General features: G+C 37.3%; 5 protein-coding genes across 7 annotated transcripts; 2 read left to right on the top strand and 3 right to left on the bottom strand.

Moving 5' to 3' along the window:
• The first annotated feature begins 594 nt into the window (after window positions 1-594).
• On the top strand, window positions 595-960 carry LOC109014405. Its single transcript, XM_018996871.1, has one exon. It carries the CDS (start codon window positions 595-597, stop codon window positions 958-960), a length of 366 nt encoding a protein of 121 aa, XP_018852416.1.
• Window positions 961-3,183: 2,223 nt separating this feature from the next.
• Window positions 3,184-4,593, top strand: LOC109014407 (universal stress protein PHOS32-like). The gene is made up of 3 exons (XM_018996873.2): window positions 3,184-3,571; window positions 3,673-3,764; window positions 3,947-4,593. Exons 1-3 carry the CDS (start codon window positions 3,241-3,243, stop codon window positions 4,229-4,231), a joined length of 708 nt encoding a protein of 235 aa, XP_018852418.1. The 5' UTR covers window positions 3,184-3,240; the 3' UTR covers window positions 4,232-4,593.
• Window positions 4,594-5,969: 1,376 nt separating this feature from the next.
• Window positions 5,970-11,926, bottom strand: LOC109014397. Of its 2 annotated transcripts, XM_018996858.2 has the most exons (5): window positions 11,802-11,921; window positions 9,485-11,216; window positions 6,989-7,099; window positions 6,586-6,735; window positions 5,970-6,339 (listed from the first exon to the last, which is right to left on the bottom strand). In XM_018996858.2, the coding sequence occupies exons 2-5, from the start codon at window positions 11,204-11,206 to the stop codon at window positions 6,202-6,204; spliced, it is 2,121 nt and encodes a 706-aa protein (XP_018852403.1). In that variant the 5' UTR covers window positions 11,207-11,216; window positions 11,802-11,921; the 3' UTR covers window positions 5,970-6,201. The 2 variants fall into 2 exon arrangements, 1 of the variants encoding a protein (XP_018852403.1); XR_001999720.2 differs by lacking the exons at window positions 5,970-6,339; window positions 6,586-6,735 and adding an exon at window positions 7,330-7,434 and having other exon boundaries at window positions 6,999-7,099; window positions 11,802-11,926.
• Window positions 11,927-15,385: 3,459 nt separating this feature from the next.
• Window positions 15,386-15,884, bottom strand: LOC109014412. Its single transcript, XM_018996878.2, has one exon. The coding sequence runs from the start codon at window positions 15,824-15,826 to the stop codon at window positions 15,503-15,505; it is 324 nt and encodes a 107-aa protein (XP_018852423.1). The 5' UTR covers window positions 15,827-15,884; the 3' UTR covers window positions 15,386-15,502.
• Window positions 15,885-18,146: 2,262 nt separating this feature from the next.
• Window positions 18,147-21,821, bottom strand: LOC109014398 (ACT domain-containing protein ACR4-like). 2 transcript variants are annotated; one of them, XM_018996860.2, is made up of 8 exons: window positions 21,455-21,821; window positions 20,477-20,561; window positions 20,304-20,349; window positions 20,096-20,210; window positions 19,925-19,992; window positions 19,256-19,846; window positions 19,035-19,139; window positions 18,147-18,787 (listed from the first exon to the last, which is right to left on the bottom strand). In XM_018996860.2, exons 1-8 carry the CDS (start codon window positions 21,456-21,458, stop codon window positions 18,449-18,451), a joined length of 1,353 nt encoding a protein of 450 aa, XP_018852405.1. In that variant the 5' UTR covers window positions 21,459-21,821; the 3' UTR covers window positions 18,147-18,448. The 2 variants fall into 2 exon arrangements, with proteins under 2 accessions (XP_018852405.1, XP_035540790.1); XM_035684897.1 differs by lacking the exon at window positions 21,455-21,821 and adding an exon at window positions 20,793-20,811.
• Between the last annotated feature and the right edge of the window lie 645 nt (window positions 21,822-22,466).

Below are 22,466 nucleotides of genomic sequence, written 5' to 3'. Positions count from 1 at the left end.
AATGACTTCCTACCTCCCAAGGATTCAACTGCTTGCGTGTAGTAGTTGACCGTTTAACCAAATTCAACCACTTCATTCCCTTATCCCACCAATACACAGTCTCTATCCTAGCCCAACAATTCATCTAACATGTTTTCAAACTGCACGGGATGCCTACTTCTATAGTCTCTAATAGAGATAAGTCCTTCACAAGTAAATTTTGGGGAGAGTTGTTCAAACAGTTAGGGGTCCAGTTGGCTTTCAGTTCAACCTACCACCCTCAATCCGAAGGTTAGATGGAGGCCGTCAACAAAACCTTAGAAAATTACCTTCGATGCTTTGTGGGAGACAGGCCCAATCTTTTGGATTCCCTTGGCCGAATGGTGGTACAATACCACCAAACATTCGTCAACCCAACTCACCCCTTTTTGAAGTCCTTTACGGCTATCCCTACCCAAAATTACTAAGCCATCAAGAAGGAATTTCATTGGTAGACGCAGTGGATGCTAACTTGAGATCACATGAGCAAATCCTTCAACTGTTAAGGCAAAACCTACAAAAATCCCAGGAGAGGATGAAACATTATACTAATTTGGTGTAGGGGACTAGGTGTACATGAGGTTACAGCCTTACCAACAGCAATTCCAGGCACAGAGGAGGAATGTCAAGCTGTCACCACGATTTTACGGCCCATACCAAGTCACAGAGAGGATTAGGGAGGTCGCGTATTGTCTAGGGCTTCCCAAGTCAGCCCAAATTCACCCCATGTTCCATGTTAGCTTGCTGAAGAAGAAGGTTGGGCATCTGGTTCAAACGATCCCCACATTGCTACCAGTAGACACCTTAGGGATTCTGAAACTCAAGCCCAAAGCCATTTTAGACAGGAGGCTCAGGAAGAAAAGGAGTTTCCCTGTAGTAAAGATGATGGTTAGATGGCAGGGGCAAAGGGATGAAGACACCACTTGGGAAGGGTTTCATTAGTTAAAAAACTCCTACCCACACCTTGTGGGCAAGGCATTTGAAATGAAGCGGACTCTGTTACATATGACAAGGGTTTCAAAGAATTAGCAAAACTAAGAGGAGTTAAGGGTGAAGTGGTTCAGGATATATGGAACATGGGCTTTGAACTCTGGACATGGACCTTGAAGTATTGTGGACGGGATGAGGAAGACTGGGCCGAAAGAATAATAAGTGAGCTAGGCTAATATACTAGTAGTTGCTTATTTCAAGTAGTACTAGTCATAGAGTAAGTGCAATCGTTTTCTTATTGGCTGTTGTTTAGAGACCATGTTATCACAGGTTGTAATAGAAGTATCTTAAGTTTGTTACTGATACCCTTTATATGGGAAAAGTAACTGTTTTACGTACTATGCATGATATTAAGAATTTTCCTGAATCTTCTTCTTCTCCCATTTTTTTCTAGAGATCATTCTCTCGAAGTGAGGCTTATCAATTCTTGCTAGTTAATTGTTACAAATTCACGTTAATTTATATATTTATTTTTATAAAAAAATATTATTTATAGTTAAAGCATTTTGTTATCGGACCATCAGTTAGGAAGACAGAATCATGGCATCCCAACTATATGTGGTTTTGAAAGACAATGCAAAACAAAACCTTTGTCAACGGGGAAACCGATATTGACATGAGAAAACGTGCAGTAAAAAGGGTTGGAGAGAGAGAGAGAGATGACATCTTACCCATCAACATTATCATGAAGATATATCTTAGATGACAGTTTGACAATTTCTACTTCAAGAATCAAAACATATAGAGATCATTACAGATTCCTAATTAAAACTAAAAAGAGCAATTAGGGGCCCCCGACCCATGCAATTATCAGCTACCATAGACTGCAATCTGCTGATCAGTACCAATAATATTCAATGCTCTTGATCGAGTTGTCATAATTTTATTTCTTTTTATATGTTAACTTACTCACTTTATATATTCTCATGTCCTGTTCCAAACATCATTACACTTATGTGTTTGGTTCCATTACGATTTGGAAATGATGATTATGTGGCGTTTGAGCCACGCTAGTTTAAACAATTCATATAATTAAGTAGAATAAAAATGGGCCGGATTGATTATTGTACTAAACAAGGAAGTAAAAAGCGTTACAGAAAATAAGAAATTTATATTGGTTCACCTAACAATTAAAGCCCCGCATGTACACTAGAGCTTCTTTCCTTACAGCATGCTGAGTGTACCTGCCTACTACTTTGATCTCTTATATGGGGTATAATGGCTGATGATGGGCATTACAAACCCCATCCACCAAAACGTTATTGATTTGGGCCTCCTCGAGAAGAAAAGGGCCCAAAGCCCGGCAATTACTTGGTTGGGTGGTTCGACTCAAGCAATTACATGGATGGTATTTGATGTAAAGGCTTTCAAATAAAATTATTTTTCTAAAATAATATAATGCAATAAATCTCGACTCCTCTTAATCGCCTAGTGTCCGGAAAGTGCTATAAAGATCTTCTCTCTATGGTAGAATTGTATTGATCAATTTTGTATATCAATTGTGCTATACAAGAGACCCTTACTCAAAGTGTCATGTGAGACTCACATAACATATATACTAACACTCTAGTATATGCACCAAAATCTGAAACTAGTAGATTAATAAATAAATAAAAAGAAAAAGAAAAAGGGCAACTTGTGAAAACAAATGCCGATCAGATACAGCTTAAGTTTTACATATATAGGTCAGAATTCTATTTCAAAAGTGGATGGGTAGCATCTGCTTGATAATCTCCTTGATTTATTTTAATTTTAGCGGGCACATGTGAAGAAGAGGAAGAGAAGAGAAGACATCAAACGTATATGTTATTGTCAAAATTGGAGCTATGACACTGATCCCTTAAAAAAAAGGCAGAAAAAGATCAGAGATTGTGAATAGTGGTCAGAGATAATTACCATTTGGCGACTCAGCGATTAGAGTAAAAGTAACTTAGCAATATAATTGATTAGAGAAGCATTCCAGATTCCCCCTGCTGCTCAACTCCACAGCTGGAATTAAGAGGGATGGGCCTACGGCTTCATGACAAGCACGTTCTGGAATAACAAGCCCCCACACAAGGGGAACATTAAAAAAAAGAAACAAAAGAACTGACATGATTATGAGCTAAAAAAAGTAAAAGATAAAAGCAATCAAACCATGGACCAGACCAAACACCTAGAAATTTGCTCTTCTGTTCTTCTGTTTCTTATAATTATTGGTGCCTCACTTAATTAAGATCACATCTCCAGAAGATGGCCAAAATAGGCACAAGGTTGCCTGGTTTCTGCCTAAACAGAATTAGGCCTCATGCTAGAGTTCGTTCCCCTCTAGGACAATCCAAGCCTGAGACTGTCAGTTCTGTCAGTTCTGGTAAAGCAGATACAAAAATTGAGAGTCCTGGCAATGTCAAAGAAGAAAAATCCGGTGATGGGGCGAAACCCGGGTTGGTAATTAGCAGGAGAATAATGGTTGTGGTTGATTCCAGCCTTGAAGCTAAGGGAGCTTTGCAGTGGGCATTCTCTCATACTGTTCAGAGCCAGGACACAGTAATTCTTCTCTGTGTAACCAAGCCTTCTAAGCAAGGCAGGAGTCTTCTTGTTCTTATTAGTTTTCGTTATTCCATATAAGTTGATTGATTTAATTACCTAAACTAATTTAGTATGGTTTTGATATATTTCTAACAGGCACCAGTCAAGAGTCCAACAAGAAGACTGTTCCCAGGGCTTGTGAATTTATCGACTCTTTGAAAAAAATGTGTCAGTCGAAGAAACCTGAGGTGGGTATAAATCTAAAACTCTATCATATTCTGACTTTTGTAGCCGACATGTAATTAAGCTCTATCCATGGACTAACAAAATTCAGCTTTATCTCTACTGTTTTCCCAGTCATATGGTACTTTTTACATGTTCATCGTTTATCTGATGACGACATGTGGCTGGTGGTGAATGGTCCTTGTAGGTGGAACTTGAGGTTGCAGTTGTGGAAGGGAAGGACAAAGGACCTACAATAGTGGAAGAAGCAAGAAAACAGGGGGTGTCAATGCTGGTGTTAGGACAGAAGAAACGCTCCACGACATGGCGTCTTCTGATGATGTGGGCAGGCAACCGGGTCGCCGGGGGAGTCGTGGAGTACTGCATCCAAAATGCAGATTGCATGGCAATTGCAGTGAGAAGGAAAAGTAAGAAGCTTGGAGGGTATTTGATCACCACCAAGCGTCAGAAAGATTTCTGGCTATTGGCTTAAGCGTTTAAGCTGTGCATAATATAAGTGCATATTAATTTGTCCTTGTCTTGTGATCATAAAAAAAAAAAAGTGTAGTCTAATCTTACCACATGAAACTATATGATTGTTTCCGTATTGTCTGTAAATAATAAACCATATTCAGAAAATGAAAAAAAAAAAAAAAAGGAGAAGAGAATTGGGTGTGAATGAAAAGGTGTGTGGTGTCATTATTCAGGCCATTTGGCTATTATGGCTAAGGGAGAGACGATGGGGTCCCTTTGGTTTCTTTAGGGTCTCTTCCGGATGCTACAATTTTGATTGATGGCACATGGAACCAAAATTTGATAAGGTCAGGGGGAAACTTTGGATCCACCTGGAACTGGAACTGTCCTTGGTTGTCACCAACTTTATGATGTTTTCCACATTGTTTTAACCACATTGTTTGCGAGAAAAGAGCATCTATGGTTGTTCTAGGACTGCTGCTGCTGTCTTAGTAAAAGAATCTTTTAATCACTATGGAGCTTGGAATGTTCATGGAATTCCAATCGTTTTCACCATAGCAACTATTTGTGCGTGAAAATTGGATCAATTCATAAGCTAAGTTTATCAAAGAGCAAAGTTTATCATCAGATTGGACAAGTGTTTATTTAATACTGCTTTTAACTTCCATTCATTTTGGGCCCCTGTTGTGTTTAGAAAACAAACGCTTTTCTGAGACAGCCACTCTTTGTCAAAAATCAATTTGGGCCTGAATTTGATGTACCTCAGTTTGCAGATTTGAAGCCACGGTTTGTGGTCCATTCCACTGGCCATGAAAGATAAAAATTCAGATGACAATGCAACCCACCTACTCCATTAAAAGATAGAAATTCAAACACTAGTATTTCCAATATCCCCATTAATTTAGATAACAAGCTCAAAGTAAAGATCTTATTTCATAAAGAAAGCAGTAGTGCATATTTCCATACGCATATATAGACAACATGTTATTTGCGCAAGTCGCGAAAGTAGGCAGCCGGGTTATTCTCAAAGTCATCCCTGAATATGCGAGCATTCCTTCCGGGAGCTTTCATAGTTTTCCTGTTTGATGTTGTTCCAGAACCTGAAAGTAGAGCCGTTAAACCACAGACTATCAGACCTGCTGCAACTATAGCACCACCAACAACCATCGCTTTTTCAGACGCATCATCATCTACAGACGCATCATCATCTACTAATTGTCCTCCCCAACCGTTGTTCTTCTTGTTCTGCGTGCTTTCGCTGCTACCCATTAAGGCCCAGATGTGTTCTTCACTCCTATCTTCTCTCTTCAGATGTGCAAAGAAGAGTGAGCTTACGGAGAATTTATAGCATAGGGCACTCTCTCTGGGAACTTGGAGTTGGCGTGAACGAGGCGAGGCCGGGGCCGGTCAATCTTCTACGTTTATTTTCGATGTTTCGGTCAGTGTAACGTCACTTATAGCATGAAAAGCTTTAAGGTACCCACAAACCGGAAGAGAAATAATTTGAATATGAAGAGGCGTTGGAAATATGGAAGCTCGAGTGGGAGAATGAGTGGGGAGGTGGGTTTCGGCATGGAGATCTGCAACCGACACCTATCTCGATCGGCCTCTACATCCGATGCACGGTGTACACAAAAGTCAAATGTATTAAAATCTCGCTTCGTCTGCTCAACTGGTTTACAAGAAAATATTAATATGAAGGTGCTACAGTCTTCATATTTGAAAAGTGAGATAAATTTACCGTAGCTGATATTTGAAATGAATTGTTATTTATTTAATCCAATGTAGAATCAATTTAAAGAACATTCTCTAAAATATGACTTTCATTAACATTTGGTTAATACAATGCCAATGCTCTATGGGACATCGAGTACCAGACCAAAGAGCTCCGAGACAACCATCACTATAACCTACAATCAATCAATACCACCGAGTTCTTTTTTCTTTTTTGAAACAAAAAACAAAGCCTTGTGTGAGCATTCAGTGACATCAAGTCGCCAAAAATTTCTCCTTCATGCGAGAAATAAGCTTAAATTTTTCTTCTGCTTCGACCTGCTGGCGTATGTCAGCTTTTAATGCCCGATCTGGGTGAAACATTAACAAAGCTCGTCTATATGCCGCGTGCACCTGAAATGATCAATATTACAAAACCCGCAATGAAATACCAGAATTCTACTTGTGCGGTATGCGGTCGGTCTTTATGCTTCTGCTAGTTACAAAAAATAAAAAACCCTTACATGCACACAAAACTCTCAAAGTATATAACTACAATAAATAACCAGTCAGCCAACAATATATCTCCATCCACATCTACAAGCAACATATTGCACTTGTATGTGTATATGTATAATAATGTGAATGCAACCAACTAACCTCATGTGACAACGAATAAACACTGCCTCCAACTTGGATTCCTAAGCCACGAAGCAACGAGGCCATGTCAATGCACGTAGTTTCCAATTTATTAAGCTCCGCTCTTATGTTAACACGAAGCTGCTCTTTCAGGTTCATATTTTCCTCATCCTGGTTTTGGCATCAATTAATAGATGGTGGGAAAAATATAATAAGTACGAGCATTGGAAACAGCAAGTCATATCTTGCTAAACTTGAGAAGGATATATATAGACAACCAAATACATGACAGAGTCGGTTAAAAAAAGGCAAACCAAAGATGAAAGATAAATAGTTTTGCAAAACGAAGAGTAATAATCCTACTATACTTTCCTTTTTTTTTTTAATACGAGTCAAAAATAATTCTATAATAACAAATCCAAACCTTCTTCTGAGTCTCTCTCACTTCTTCCACACGTTGCTTTTGCCTTCTCTGCATGTCCAATAAACGCCTTTCAACTCTTCTTTCCTTTCGTAACCTCCGTGCCTCTTCTGCCTGTAAAAGAGCAACTACATTAAGCTTTGGATAATACAACCTCTTGCCGACAAAACACCTTTGCAATGCACTGCATAACCACTGCAACTGTCTTATAGTTATGCATGCCACATGGAGGTATGGTAAACAGAGTGATAAAATAACAAGGATATGAACATGCATATGACGCAAGAGATACCGACAAAAAAAACTAATTCAAATAAAAGGGAGAAGAAGGGGGGACATGATACCACAATGATGAATCGTTTGAGGTTGGCTGAAACTTGTTATGGTTCTCGTATTGACCCTTTTTACAACTGTTTCTCTCTCTACAATTTCAGCTCTTCAGCATTGAACTGAAATTATAACAATGTCAATGTACTCATTCCACATTCGCAGACTGTCAAGGAAGTGTACAAGAAACACAAATATTACAAGATCTGTGGACAGCAAGAAATTGTCATCCCGTCCAAGTAGTGTCTAGGACTAGGCACTCCAATCCCATCAAATCAGTTGCCAGCCATTTCAATAGCCAAACTAACAGGTGTCAATCATTGGAAGTCACCCCAAAACCCACCGGCCAAAGCAACAGCAACGGCTACCAGGGTCAATTTGCTGGTTGGTCCATCAACATCACCGGTGGAGAGAAAGGAAAAGGCAAGGGACCTCAACGGTGATCCCAGACATAACAAACAAAATGATGTCTTACAAGGTGAGGATCTTGTGGTCATCGTGGAGAGATTACTGGGAAAGATGAGACCATTGACCTAATCCCGTTGGTTCTTTTTTTCTACTTGGGGCAACTAGCATCAAAACCGACCAATCTCGATTTTTTTCTGATTGGGTGGGTCGATCAGGTCAAATTTATGAACATTTTCCAGTCATGGGAGAGTCAGGTAAGTGGTAGAGTCCAGGGAGTATATTAGATAGATGCATCCATCATATACAATAACATTAACGACTACAATCTTGAATTACAGGAAATAATTTAGTCTCAGTCAAAGTTAATGATTACATGCAAAAATGTTTTAGGGGTTGTTTGGAAATAGATTTCATCTCATCTTATTTCATTTCAAAATTTCTCATAATAACCTTCCCAAACATGACTCAAAGACAAACATTTTTCAATTTCAAATCTTTTACTTTTTCATCTAATCATTACCTAATAATTACAACTTTCCCAAGCTTCCAAACAAAACACAAAAAATAATTCAACTTTTTCAAATCACAAAACTAAAATAATATTAAAAAATTATATTCTAACAATATTTTAACTTTATAATTTGTATTCAACTTTTTCTCTCATTTTCCAAAACCTAATAAAACATCATAATTCAAGCCATCTCACTACTATTCACAAATCATTTCACTATTATTCACAAAATTCTTAACTCATCTCATTCCCCAAGCATCCCCACACTCTCCAGGGTTGCATATATCATGCAAAAAAAATCTCTGCATTTTATGCAATATATAATTCCTCTGAGCCACCACCATACATACTAACACAAAGTTTATTGTTTGAACTCATAGCATACATAGCCCCCACATCAAAACACATATTTTTAGCGTGTTTGTGAGCTCTATGTGTGTGTATATATATCATTGGCATACTTTGGGACTGAGCCAAGTCATCTCCTTATAATTAATAGGAGGCCAAAAGAAATTTGACAGAACTTTGCCTCTGAATTTGAATGAGAACTGTAAAGCAACTCAAGAAAATATGGTAAAAAGGAAAGGCCCCATACCATACGCAAGCAGATAATCATTTAAAAAAACAAAAGCTGCTTTTTACATATTTTCACCCTCTTCTATAAGTAAAAAAAAGGGGTGAAAATATGTAAAAAGCAGCTTTTGTGTTTTTTAATGATTATATATGGTAAAATATGTAAAATAGGATCTGGCCATTAAGAAATATGCAAAAAATGATCTGACCATTAAGAATGTACCGCACATTCTATTTTTTTTTTTTTTCAATTTGAACGATTACATCTTAATTTTTTTAATGATGAGGAACCGTGGAGACTGCAAATGCAACGTGTATTTTACCAAGTCAAATCCCAAATGCAACCACATCACATGAATAGGGTAAATCATCAGCTTTTTCCCAATAAGGTGGGCCACCTTATCAGTAAAAACTCTCCAAGTAAACCTCCCTTAAACTACCACTATCTTTTCAATTTGCACCATGAACTAACAAAAATGTCTACTGCACCCTAAACTACCGATTAGATCTTATTCTATTAAGAGATTAAGAAAATGAGCAAATGCGAGACAAGGAAAAAAGGTTATTTAACTACGCAAATACATGGTAGCATATTCAATTGCAAGAGGTAATTAGAGCATGGGAGAGAATAGAACAGCATAATGAAGAAACTTCACCAGCTATTAAAAAGCATGCCAAACCTGAATTTGCATCTGGTGCTGCCTGGATGCCCATTCTTCTTCTATTGCTCGCTTGTATTCATCAGTCTCCTTGAGCTTTTCTCGTTCATTAATTATATCCTTTTGACTCAAGTGAGTAGCATCACCATCTTGAGCAAGTATTGGATCCCTTACATCGTATGCGACCTTTGCTTCCACCAAATGTGTTTCATTACATCGACTGTTGCTAAAAAACAATTGCTCAGAATCTGTTATCACCTTGTCCTCAAAAAGAACTTTTTCATTGTTGACTCCAGACTTGCCCTCCAAAGGGGTGTTGCAAAAGGATTCTCCAAGACCAGTTCTTTCTTTGTATTCTGGATGGGCACCACCACAGTCAACCTGCATTTCATCAGATAATGGAGAATTTAATACAAATCTGTCTTTCTCATCACTATTATTACAACTGGATGCCAGGTGACACTCCTCATCTTTTTGCCTCAATACACCACCATCGAGATTAGCATGTATTCCACCATCTTCTTTATTATACCTTTCACATTTAGATCGTTTAAAACCTTGATCTTGATTGGACAACAAAAAAGAACCACGGGGACTGTGTGCTTCTTTGTTGCAAAAACCATTGCCAACACCATTAACCTGTTCTTCATTGCCAACAGCTTCATTTGAGACAACTCTTTTAGGATTTACATTTGTTTCATCAGAAGTGTAGCAACTAAAAGGTGCCTGAGGAAACTCATCATCTTTGTTCCTCAATACAGCCCCGTCAAGATCAGCATGTGTTTCACCTTCTTGTTTGGACCTTGCACGTTTAGGTTGTTTATCACCATGTTCTTTATCAGTCGACAAATGTGGCCTTTGAGGACTTTGCTCACTGCGACAAAAATCATCACCATGACCATTAACATGATTACAACTCTGCCACTCATGGCTGAGAGGAGGATCTTCTGCAAATGTCTGGTGACCTCTCTGATCTTTTACACAAGGTCTTTCCATATGAGGATTGAAAGAAGTACCCCCAATGTATCCATCAGCACTGGCATAGAAGGTAGACAAATTTTCTTTTTCACATTCTGTAATACTTGAACTGGGACAAACAGGGATACCACTCTGATCATCTAAACCTGATTGACCATTGTGAAGATCACGCTTTCTCTTCAACGAAGCTTTTTTCCACTGTTCATGAAGTTTTCCAAAAGAACCTTCCATAAGCTCAGAATCAGAGCAATCACTTTCAGATGACCCACTCTCAGACTCGAGATACAAACCATAGCGGTTCCCGCAGGCAGCTTTATCAGAGTATGTTTGCTTGCACTTTGACAACCTGAATGAGTATCTTTTTTCATCCACAACCGAGCATTCATCACCATCTACTTCTACAGAATTCTGCATATTCTTAAATGTGGGACAAGATCTTTTGCTTGAGGTCGCATCACTATCCAACTCCCCACCACCTTTCTCACCAAGTCCAGGATGGTCCAAAACATCACTTTCATCATCATCAAGGCTAATAATATCCTGATGATGAGACTTTTTCTCTTTTCTCTGTACACTAGAACCTCTTAACCTCCGTTGTATGGGTGGCTCGGGAACATCAATAATAACAACGTTACAAGACATATCACTGTCAACATCAATGAGAACAACATCGTTGAGAGTTCCTTTACCATTGCCACTTTTCAGTCTTTTGTTCCCAGAAGTCCCGGCCTGAGAATGACCTCTTGATACTCCTTTTCCTCTCATTTACTTCTTCCTGGAAACAAAACATGTAAGACTGGTATTCAACGTGTGCTATGCGTGTCCAATAATGATGGTATGTCAATCCCATTTCAAGGGGAATATGAAAAACGAAAGAAAGTACCCATTTTTTTTATGGCGCATTTCAAGAATTAACACAGGTTAAGTATGACCTATTTTCCAACTGAGAGATAGGGAGGGGATTGGACTTCACTAGCAATGTGGAAATTCAGGTCTTTTTTTATTTTTTGAGGTTGGGTTTGTTGAATTTTCTGAACCCTAGAAATAGCATTCAAATCGAAACACCCAAAAGAGACCTAAGGAAAGATGAGAAAGAGTAATCGTCTCCTCCGAACATATTACGAGGAAGAAGTTTCGCGAATTGAGAAATGGAAATCCTAACTATAAACGCAAACTCTGAATCCAATACAAGGCAGCTTTATAGTTATCCGGATTCTCAATCATTCAAATTGACCACATTTTCCAAGGGGAAAAAAAACACAACCAGAAGTGAGATTACGAACATCAGACGCTGAAAAGGAAATAGAGATTCCGCATCCAAGGAACAATTGCAGAAGTAACAACGAGTAATGAAGCATACCTCTCTCAAGGAAAAACTTGAAACTCTTGGCATCCGAAAGTGACCGAAATTAGAGGAGGCAAGCCGGGTACGAGTACGTAATAAGGACTTTCAAAATTGAAAATTTTTGGTACCAAAAGGGAAAAGCCAAAACCTAATTCCCAAAATGGTACTCTTGACGCGCAAAGAATAATTATTTTCATTTTTCACCAAAAATAAAACAATAATAATTATTAGGCCATGATTAATAAGAATTGATCCTTCGCTTAAAAATTAGAAAAAAATAATGATCCATCTATAATTTTAAAAAAAAATCTATTCATTATTTTTATTATTATTATTCTCTTATCATTTCATGATGTATCAATAGATGATAGATTTATAAGTAAAATATAATAAATATTTTTCGATCATTTAATATCACATCATAAAATAATGGAAAGATGATGAAAATTAAAATAATAAATAAATATAATTTCTAATAAATAATAAAATAATGTTATTTTAAATTTTACTTTATTTTTATTTTTTATTTGACGTGTTTAAATATAATAAAAGATATTATTATATTTAAAATTGTCTATCAATCGTTAGCCTATAGCCTGTTGAGTGCTGAGAGCACGGACAGAATAGTTTGCGAGCGGGAAATTCCAAGGCGTGTGATGTTAAGAGGGAGGGAAAACTTATTTTAGCATAAAATTTAGGAAATAAGTGCTCTCTCGTTTAAATCGATTATTCAGTATTATTAAAAAATATATTAAAAATCATATATAATACAAACATTTAATATTATAAATTAAATAATAATTAATTTTTTTATATTAATCATCTCACATTCTTGGATCTAGGCGGAACATAAAAAATCGACTATAATTATTTAATATCACAACATGATAGGAGAATAATCATAAAAATTATGGTAGGTAGCTTTACACTAAAAAAAAGTTTAAGATATGAATCCATTGACTAGTTCGAGTAAAAATATGTTATAAATCTATATAGTTTTAATATACATGTATTTTAACTTCAATTAATCATGTGTTTTTGCCTCGAACATTTTCATATTCAAATAAGATAAATATTGTTAAGTTATAAGCATACGAAAATAGTAATGATTTTTGCATAATTAGAAGTTTGATTACGCATTCATCTTCTAATACTTTCAATTCAAGTAAAGAAAGTAAATAATATTATGTTATCCTTTTCTTTTTTTTTTACGATCCTTATTAAATACAATAATAAAAGAAGCTAATACGTATTCAATTTTATCATATTCTCGGATAAGAAATTAAAAAAAAAAAAAAAGTTCATTTATGAAACACAGTTTAAAAAATAATTAAAAATTTGATCATGTTGAAATCAGCATAAATCAGTCTAAGATTGATCCAGTTTCTGATAGACTTGAATCGAACTGTTTTTTAGTGTCTTGAGTTAAACAGTACTTTTTAATTATAATCTCCTTAATAAATTTACCATAAGGATCTATATGTATTTGAGAAATCTCTTAGGCTAGATTTGAAATACACATAGTGATGCAGCGGATCCGAGTCTGATGATACAGGGATAAAAGATTTAACGTTAATAGCATTGGACTATCTCAAGAATACATATCAACACAAATCTGACATGAAAATATGAAGATTCATCAATTCGGTGAGGAAATGTCAACATTCTATAGTTGGGTGAGAAAAAAACTAGTAATGTTGCGTAAGCATCAATATTTTGGCCATAATTTTGGTTACTGATATCAGAATCATATATATATAACCTCAATTTGAAAAGTTCTTTTCAGCGTGTACGACTTGATCACCAACTATGCTTGGTGGTCTTAGTTTCGACCTCAAAGTCAGCCATTTTTCCTTCCAAATCGTTATTTTAAGTTTTTTTTTTTTTATGATAATGTTTATTTTTAGGAAAAACAATTTTCCAAATTTTGGTGAGATCTTAGCAGAATATTTATTTTATTCTGTATTTTATATTTTAGGTAATAATTAAAATTTTGCCTTTTCCTTGACTATTTAAACCCAAATTGTAATAATCACAAATAACCTACTTGATCTTTGCATCATAATAGTTTTAGAACTTTAACATGCAACTTCATAAACAAAATCTTCTAATTCATCGGAACTTCCAACGAACTAATGAACTTAAACACAATCTTCTTCAAATATAGGAACAAAGGATAATACTATGTCCATATATATACACACACACATAAGAAGAGGAAAAAAGTGGCTAAAAGCAAACAATCTTGTTTTTTCTATATTAAAGCAAATAAGGATTTATGAAGTAATGTTCCCATCATAAAAAAATTTGTGTATAAAGATGTTTATATAGGTAGGGCTTAAAAAATTTAGAAACCATTCAAAAATTGAATTCCGACACAACTGCGCGTGGATCTCATGTGCAAATCGAAGATGAAGTACTCAAATTTGTGAATTTTATCTTGGCCAATGGTCTAATATCAAACTTGCAGGTGTGAGCCCTATTGCTTGATTGTCTACATTAATTGTTGGTTAATTCTTTTGATATATTGTCTCATCACTCCAATCTCCACATTGTCTAAAAACTTCTCATGATGTACTCATGGTTTGTGCATTAATATCCTGAATACCTTACGAATTAATTATATATTAACGAGACTATTAAGGCCTATCACCATTAGATTTAGGCCCGATTTGGATACAAGAGTGATTTCAACACATCTCATTTAATTATTACAATTTTTTAAAATTCTCATACAAAATATAATAAACAATTCAACATTTTCAAATTTCAAAACAATAATAATACTAGAAAATAATATTATAATAATAATTTATTCAACTTTCATCTCAACTCAACTCACTATCCAAATAGCACCTTAAACAAATTAATGTGGCACTTGATTCTACATGGCACTCAGAGAGCAGCAACTAGCAATAATATTATAAACTAGTTTTATATTAAAGGAAAAATCTTCTTGCAAGCGATTTCGCATACCAAAACGCACATCAATATTAAATGTAAGACATTCTTTTACTTTTTTTATAATAAAAAAGTTATGTGAATGTTAGTATGCAATTTGATACGCCAAACTGCTTGTACCTGGCAAGTCCCTTAAAATAAGCTCTTTAATTTCTTCCTCCTAGATAATACTGTTCATCCGGGTCGGGTTTTTTCTTAGCCCAATCCGGAATTCGAAAAACCGGGTTCCGGTTCCAGGTTTCAGCCCAGATCAAACTCGAGTCGAAACTTAGGTTTGAAAACCCAGACCAATCCGATACCCGGATCTTTATTTTTTTAATAAAAACCGGTATCAACTTTTTATTAAAAAAGTTAATAATTGAGCAATTAGGAGACTTTGAGCAACTTTTTTGACAACCCCAGAAAGCAATTTGCTAATTAGAGAGTTAATAATTGCAGCTAGGCCTTGAATAGTAGTGGTACTAATAAATCCGTACATAGTTGTTACCTCACAAAGGCAAGTATTTTTTTTTTGATAAAACACAAAGGCAAGTAGAAAATTGGAGAAAAGAGGAGAAAATCGTATCAGGACTTACCTTCAAAGATGAACATGATATGGACCCTATAATTTCAGAATTTATTACAAGGCCTTACCGCAACTCTGCTAAAAATATACAAGAAATTAACCATTGGCCAAATTTTTACAGGACATTTTTAAGATCAAACATATGCCGCCATAGATTACAGAATACATAGACCTGCTCATGAATATATATTCAATGGGATTTGGTTGTATTTCCCTCTTGAACATACGCAGATTCAAGCAAAGAAGGCAACACCAGAGGCGAAAGTAGAGGTATGGGATCTTTATTACTGTAATAGAACGAGTTCAATGAAGATGATGATGTTGATGAAGAGGAATTTGAAGTGCCCACAAATGATTTCGCTGCTGCACCATTGCATGCCGAAGGGACTTTAGGTTTAAGCTGAAGAGGGGAGGGAGCTCGCCTTTGCAAACGGCTTAAAGATCTTCCAAATACGAAGTCATCCTTATGAAATGTTTGGAAGCCAGGAAACTCAGCAGTACTGGACTCCTCCATTGGGGGTTCCTAGCTCTTGATCTTAATGTTCTTTGGACCTCCTTATGTATTTTCTTACTAGTAGCCTAGAGAGAGAGAGAGAGAGAGCTCAGGCATAAAATATGAAGGTCTCTAACTATAATGCAATTCAGTAGCTGTATTCAGTAAGTTTCCAAGTGATCATTGTGGAATCATCGATCTGATGATAATGACCCATATATGACCAGTGGGGGAAAGGCACGTCATATGTAGACATAGATTAAATTATTTTATCTTACCGACATGATGAGTAGATAAAAATAATAAAGGATTTGACTCAGCTTGCAAAAGCCATTCATGTGAGGGGAGGCCAGAGAGGTTGCCCGTTGATTTGCGGTTCCCTTTAAAAAAAAAAAACTTCCAATTTCCAATCCTCGGCCTCCATGTGAAACAAGAATCAATGCACACATGAAAAAAAGCCAGAAGTTTTCAGTGACAGCAAACTCCATAGCCCAGATCATCAAGCACATGACACTTTAATTACTCTGCATTATTCTTGTTCAAAGTTACTTTTGGAAAGTGGGGAGGCCGGTGACTCGGAATTTATTTAATCCTTTTTTCCAGACTTGACATGAGAATCATGCACATTAATTGTTTTATAATTTAGAACGAGGCACTAATAAAACTTGATTCTATTCTTTCTCATGAGGCTGTGAATCATGTCATTCCAACCAAGCTGATCCAGTAAACCTTTTAGTACTATATTCTTTAGAATTACACCCCCCGATGCTTGACATGTTAGCAACATTGACTGCTGACCAGTACTTAAAATATACAAGAGGAAAAAAAAATATATATATATAAATAAAAAATAAAAAGATACTGCTGACTAGTCGTGGCAGAACACAAAAACAAATAATTATATTGATGCATCACCTCTGTGCACGTCTGTGTATTTTTCTAATTATTTTGCCTTGGAAGATGCATGCATGCATGATGATTAGAATGCTTAGCCTAGCTAGCTTTTGGCTGATCTTATCAAGAAACATTACTGGGTAATTCTGAATAATTGATTTGGAAGAGAAGTGCAGTGAAACCAAGTGCCATCTACATGTAGAGTACTTCAGCTAGTAAAAGTTTTCGAGAAATTCTACCCACAAACAGCTAGCTCCGAACATTCCACAGGAGGGTGCACGTGCTCTGGTGTAGAAATTAGATCTTTCAAGTGGCTGATTACAAATCACAAAGCTCCTTTATGGGAAGCTTTTTGTGCTGATTTTAGTCAGGTGTACTCGATCATCAATACTATCATCATGTTGATTACAAATCACAAGTTCAAATTTTAAATAAGGACTTCCTTTGAGAAAACTAGAACCAATCAGGATATTGCAGATTACTTTTCCAACCTGCACGTATTGATCATCAATTTGTGTATGTATTACTGTATATACTTATCCATCTGGATTTACTAATGAGGTGGCAGCTCCTGGATGAGCACAGCAAGAGAAGCCGCGTGGAGGCACCCCTCGTGATTGCGCCAATTATAAGGTGTGAGGGCTACAAAATTCAGAAAAGAAGACCGTATTTGTCATTCTTTTGAGCTTTCACACCACTCCCTCCCCCACCTCTCAACGGTTGGTCAAAAAGAAAGTTCAAATTGATTTGGAATAGACCAGAAAGATCTGCAGGGAAAGAAGGATGGGTGAAGACTGAAGTGTTACTATCCAAACTGGTTTGAAAACTTCATCCTAATCTGTAGTATTTTACATGAAAGGGACATGTAAGCTAGCGACGAAATGTTGAAAACAAGGGAGATTCACGTTCGTGATGGAGGGCTGTGAAGAGGTAGAGGGGTCAGCGAGACGCCCGGCCCCCAGCCCAGCTGTAGGTTGAACTCTTCCACAAGAGAAAAGCGTCTATGATGGGACTTGTCAAGGTGTGAAACAAACCAAATTATTGCCTCACAAAGCAGGCTCGGATATGTAGTGGCTGCCTTTATCAGAGAGCGATGTCCAGGATCCCCGCATATTGAATTTTAGGTAGAATGGATTTGAATTTTATAGATAGGCTATGGAAAGATGAGCCGCCACTCCAATTACCCGTCCAATGGGTGACGGATTGGAATAAAATGGGGGGTCAAGGTCGGTAGTTTGATCTACAAATTCAACAACTTTGTCTGCTTCTTTCACTGCAGATTCTTGCAACGAGGTTTTCCAATAACAACTCAGCGCATCTATCCTAAGAAATTTAAAATTGGTGACAAAAATCCAAAACTAGACTCAAAAACATTACACTTTAGCCTATCTATAAAATAATAACAGACAAGAATATCAACAGCAAGGCAGAGAAAAATTATGTACGTTAGGTTAAAACTGATAGTTCCATCGCATTGCACGAAAGACTTTCTTTCTCTGATTTCAAAAATCCAACGTGGGGTTAGATTCGTTGTAACATATAGAGGTTAAAGCAGGACAAATGGGTGGTACCTACAATTACATGACTCTCACTATGCTTCCCTTACCTCTTTTGAGATATATATATATATATATGTGTGTGTGCGCGCGCGCGCGCACCTAAATTAAGTCACATGTCCACTGAAAATGGTTTGAGATTTGTAATGCAGTATGCGGCTGAGGGGAGAGACGTCTGATCAGTTTGAGTTTCTCAAGAATAGGACCTAACCAAGCCAAAGTTAACAAAGGATTTAGACTTGAAGAGACCACCAAAGAGGAACCTAGTTGTAGACTCCTGGGAGACAGGTTTCAAGTCTTCGGGGCTTTTCACTTTAAGTACAGTCTGGCCAATCGCTTGCCGGATGGAATCTATGGTCTTAGAATCGACAGGATACCCTGATGCATCACGAACATAGAATGTATTAACAGCTTTGCCCGCTTTAGTTGTAACTTCTGCTCTTGTGACGGTGAGGCTATTTTCACGGAAGATGCGAGTGACATCAGATAGCAGCCCGACTCTGTCTGTAGTGCAGAGTTCTAGCTTCAAGCCCTGAATGAGGAAGAAACAAGTCAAGCGTCTTAAATAATGGAAGGAACCTCTCAATTATCGAAGGAATGGTGCAACAACAGAAGTCTTCCAAGTGTTATTATCAACGTGTTCTACTGAATGTTTAGTCCTTAGATATGGATTATAAAACCATGCTTGCAACAGAATGAGCCATTGATAGACAAGATACATACAATATATCACAATCAGCCAAGCAAACAGATCCCCAATCATATCATAGAAAACTCACCTCAGATATTCTTCTCTCGATGGCAGCTTCAAGACATTGTATCACTCTTTCTCTCTCAGCATCAGATTTCACAGGGGATCCATCTATATGCCGAATATAGTATTCCTGCAATACATTCACACAAAATTTAGTCAGAACGCTACAACCATAACGAAACCAATAAAACTACCCCATCAACAATGTCACAAGGCTACTTAAGCCAAAGAGGGAACTGGCATTACCTGATAAGCTTCTGGCCCCTCGGCATCAATATTTGCATGAAAAACCACATATTGCATGTCCGTCAATGTGCAAACTGTATCAAAGAGAAGCTTCGGCCTATCTTTGCTCCGGATTGTGACCACAGAGTAGTCTTTATCATACCAATTGACAACATTCACATTAGGTCTCTTCTTATCATCTAAGGCATCATCGTCAGCTCGTTCATAATCCCTATCGGCAAACATCATCTGATGAAGCCTTCTCTCAGTATGTGTAATCCCATGGGAAACCACAGTCTTAGCTCCACTGAATTTGTTGCTGCCCTTAAGTACATTAAAGAGAAGTTCCTTGATCCTAGATAGTCTCTCTGGATTTGTAATTGCACACCCTGTTTCCTCATCAGTCATGTGCATCACGGCTGCAGCCCGGGTGTTGTGTGTCCAGACCTCTGCGCTCACTACATTGCATTTAAGATGCGTGAGCACAGCAGACACTTCAGAAAGTAGTCCCGGTCTGTCACTTCCAGTTAGCTCAATTGCAGTGTGGTCCATTGATGGTTTAACCCCAACAGATCTCATACAGGATGTAAAGCATGAATCTGGACCAAGAGACTGAAGATGGACACAAATAATCAGCTGGGTATTTGCAGAAGATTAGAGAAACACATATAAAGGTCCAACGAGACTCACCTTTCGAATATAGTCCAAAATTCCTTCATCTGTAACCTTATTTCCGTCTTGATCGGTGACATTAAAGACTGATTGAAGGGGAAAAAAAAGTTCATCAAATCAGTTTTTGAATTCCAAAGACACATGGGGGATATCAGAGAACAACTTACAAAAACCCTAAAAGAATCTTACCATCCATAAACCATCCACCATCAGAAGATATGTAAGCTTTAGTTATGATAAGGTTAAGGTCAATAAGGACTTGTACTACTTCGAGAAGTATTCCGTGTTTGTTTGCGCTGTCAACCTGCATCATACAACGGAATAAGTAACAAATGATTCTTAAAGAGAAAAAAGAGTCCAATACACCCCAACAAAGAGAAGGTAACTAAAGTTATACCCTTATGACGGTTGCATTCTTGCAGGCCTCATTATCAATTACAACCCTGAGAGAGGGGAAAAAGATTGTGAAAAAAGGTAAGTGGGCACGAAAAAGTAAAAATCTCAGAACGGGTTGGGGCAAATATAAAGGCCACTTTCAGAGACTTTGAGGAAGATAAGAAGATTAGATACCTGGGTGGATTCATTCTCCGACGGAGTTTCTCGTATTCATCATCCATGTCATGTGAAAAGCTCGTGTTGACCTCCGAAATATAAGCTGTGGGAATAAGATTTAAATTTTAACCAGTCAGAGAAGAAAGGGAATCTATGGAGAGCCACAACAGCCAATCAAAACAAGATACTGGATTTTGTAAAGAGTAAAAGGAAAAGAAAAGGCCATAAACCAAAATCCTCTCGAGTGCTTGAGAATCTCACTGAAGAAAAGAGAGAGAGAGGGGAGGGGGGAGAGAAGGCAGAGATGCGGTGGGGGCTTTAATGGAGAACTAACCAATCACGAAGAGCTCAACAAATTCTAGAATTACCCAGAACACAAAGAAAGCCAATTAAGAAAAGCCACCTCCACCGAAAATTTGGCGGCGGCGTGTGAATGTTGCGTCTGTTGGTACGCCAAGAGGCTAATGTGAGGTGGGGAAAAACCCATTACCCACCAAGCTATTGAGTCGCAATAGAGAGAGAGAGAGCAAAGTGCGGGGTGTGTGGAGCACGGATTCTACCCGCCAGATCTTAGTTTAGATTGCAGAGCAAACGAGTAAAAAAATCCAACACCCCAAAAGAACACAAATTCCGAGGAAAAAAAAAAAAAAAAAAAAGGGAGCCAGAACAAATCCTTCCCGAAACAACAAATTAACTTCAGTGAACAGCCAAAGTTTCCCAAATACCAACCGAAAATAAAACGCAAGGACAAGCACGAAGGCATTCATCCCACAACCCTTCTCAAAACCATAAAACAAAACCTTTAAAATACAGACATGATCCCTGTATTTCCTACTTATTACTTGGGGACAAGCGCAAACCGGCCAAAAGCAAACCAGGATTAACAACCACAGAGAAACAAACAGAAGATAATGAAGGAACACCCAGAACAGGAGACACAAATCCAAGAACCGGGCACGAGAAACAGAGGAAGGAAGGGGGGGTGGAAGCACCTACCCATTACAAATCCTAAAGGATTTTGTGATCCGCTACGCCAAAGTTTTCTCGGTTCTGTGAATACAAAGGCTGGTATGCCTGTTCACAAAAAGCAGTGTACATATATTTATTTATACGCCCGCACTCGGAGATCTTAACGACTCTCTGTGCCTTCACCCTCGCTAAGGAAACAAAATAATTTTATTCTCAAAAAATCAAACCTCTACCCGACACGATGCTCCAAAACCTGCAGGACCAAATATAAAGTACCGCATGGCACCTCTCTCTCTCTCTCTCTCTCTCCCCCCTTCCTAGGCTATGCTCTGCTTCCAATTTCAAGTATTTTCAAGTACTTACAAAGAAAGTCCCAAAAATAAAAAAGAAATAAACAGATCGTCGAGTCGAGTGTGAACACTGAACTACCCTTCGTTAATTTTAGAAAGAAAAAAGGTTTTATGCTAAGTTCCGCCGCCGGGGTTGAATTTTCCTCATTTTTTTTTTTTTTTGAAAAACCTTATCGTTTGTTTTTACCTCTTTTGGAGGGTAAAAAAAAAAATGAAAGTGGACGGCGGTAACAAAATCAAGTGAGAGAATGAGCCGCCAAAGTTTGTGGAGCGAACCGGACCGGACCAGATCAGTCAGTCAGTCAGTGCCGTTTTCTTTCAGCAACGGTTGTCTCTGTTCGGGCTTCCTATTTTATCGTCCGTCCGTCAGTCATAACAAAATGCATTAATGCTATATTAATTCTTACACACTCAACATTAGTTATTTGTTTTAGAGATCCCATTATGGACGGTGGAACCTGCAAATTTTGAAAAGAACCAACTTTTCATACCAAGTTTTGTTGTCATTAATTATATTTACTAATATTTTAAATGATTTTATAAATTATAATTTATTTAAAAATGATACATGTGGCAAATTATATTTAAAAATAAAATTATTTATACAGTTTTAAGCTATACAAATTTTACATATTTTTTTAAAAAAGTACGAAAAATTTGAAGCCCACGTAAAAGAAAAATTCTAGATG

Source organism: Juglans regia, chromosome 13 (genome assembly GCF_001411555.2).
Source record: "Juglans regia cultivar Chandler chromosome 13, Walnut 2.0, whole genome shotgun sequence".
Taxonomy (NCBI): domain Eukaryota; kingdom Viridiplantae; phylum Streptophyta; class Magnoliopsida; order Fagales; family Juglandaceae; genus Juglans; species Juglans regia.
This window is presented reverse-complemented; position numbering and strand designations above follow the sequence as displayed.

Bases quoted from the DNA above. Each gene is read 5' to 3' on its own strand.
- LOC109014405 (XM_018996871.1), top strand. From the start codon at position 595: ATGAGGTTACAGCCTTACCAACAGCAATTCCAGGCACAGAGGAGGAAT.
- LOC109014407 (XM_018996873.2), top strand. From the start codon at position 3,241: ATGGCCAAAATAGGCACAAGGTTGCCTGGTTTCTGCCTAAACAGAATT. The intron at 3,572-3,672 runs GCAGGAGTCTTC...TATTTCTAACAG, and splicing joins AACCAAGCCTTCTAAGCAAG to GCACCAGTCAAGAGTCCAAC. The intron at 3,765-3,946 runs GTGGGTATAAAT...TGGTCCTTGTAG, and splicing joins GTCAGTCGAAGAAACCTGAG to GTGGAACTTGAGGTTGCAGT.
- LOC109014397 (XM_018996858.2), bottom strand. From the start codon at position 11,206: ATGAGAGGAAAAGGAGTATCAAGAGGTCATTCTCAGGCCGGGACTTCT. The intron at 7,100-9,484 runs GTTTGGCATGCT...GCTCTTTTACAG, and splicing joins AGCACCAGATGCAAATTCAG to GCAGAAGAGGCACGGAGGTT. The intron at 6,736-6,988 runs GTTTGGATTTGT...TGCCAAAACCAG, and splicing joins TGAGAGAGACTCAGAAGAAG to GATGAGGAAAATATGAACCT.
- LOC109014412 (XM_018996878.2), bottom strand. From the start codon at position 15,826: ATGGAGGAGTCCAGTACTGCTGAGTTTCCTGGCTTCCAAACATTTCAT.
- LOC109014398 (XM_018996860.2), bottom strand. The intron at 20,211-20,303 runs GTATAACTTTAG...TGTATGATGCAG, and splicing joins AGAATGCAACCGTCATAAGG to GTTGACAGCGCAAACAAACA. The intron at 19,847-19,924 runs GTGAGTCTCGTT...GTCCATCTTCAG, and splicing joins TTTTGGACTATATTCGAAAG to TCTCTTGGTCCAGATTCATG.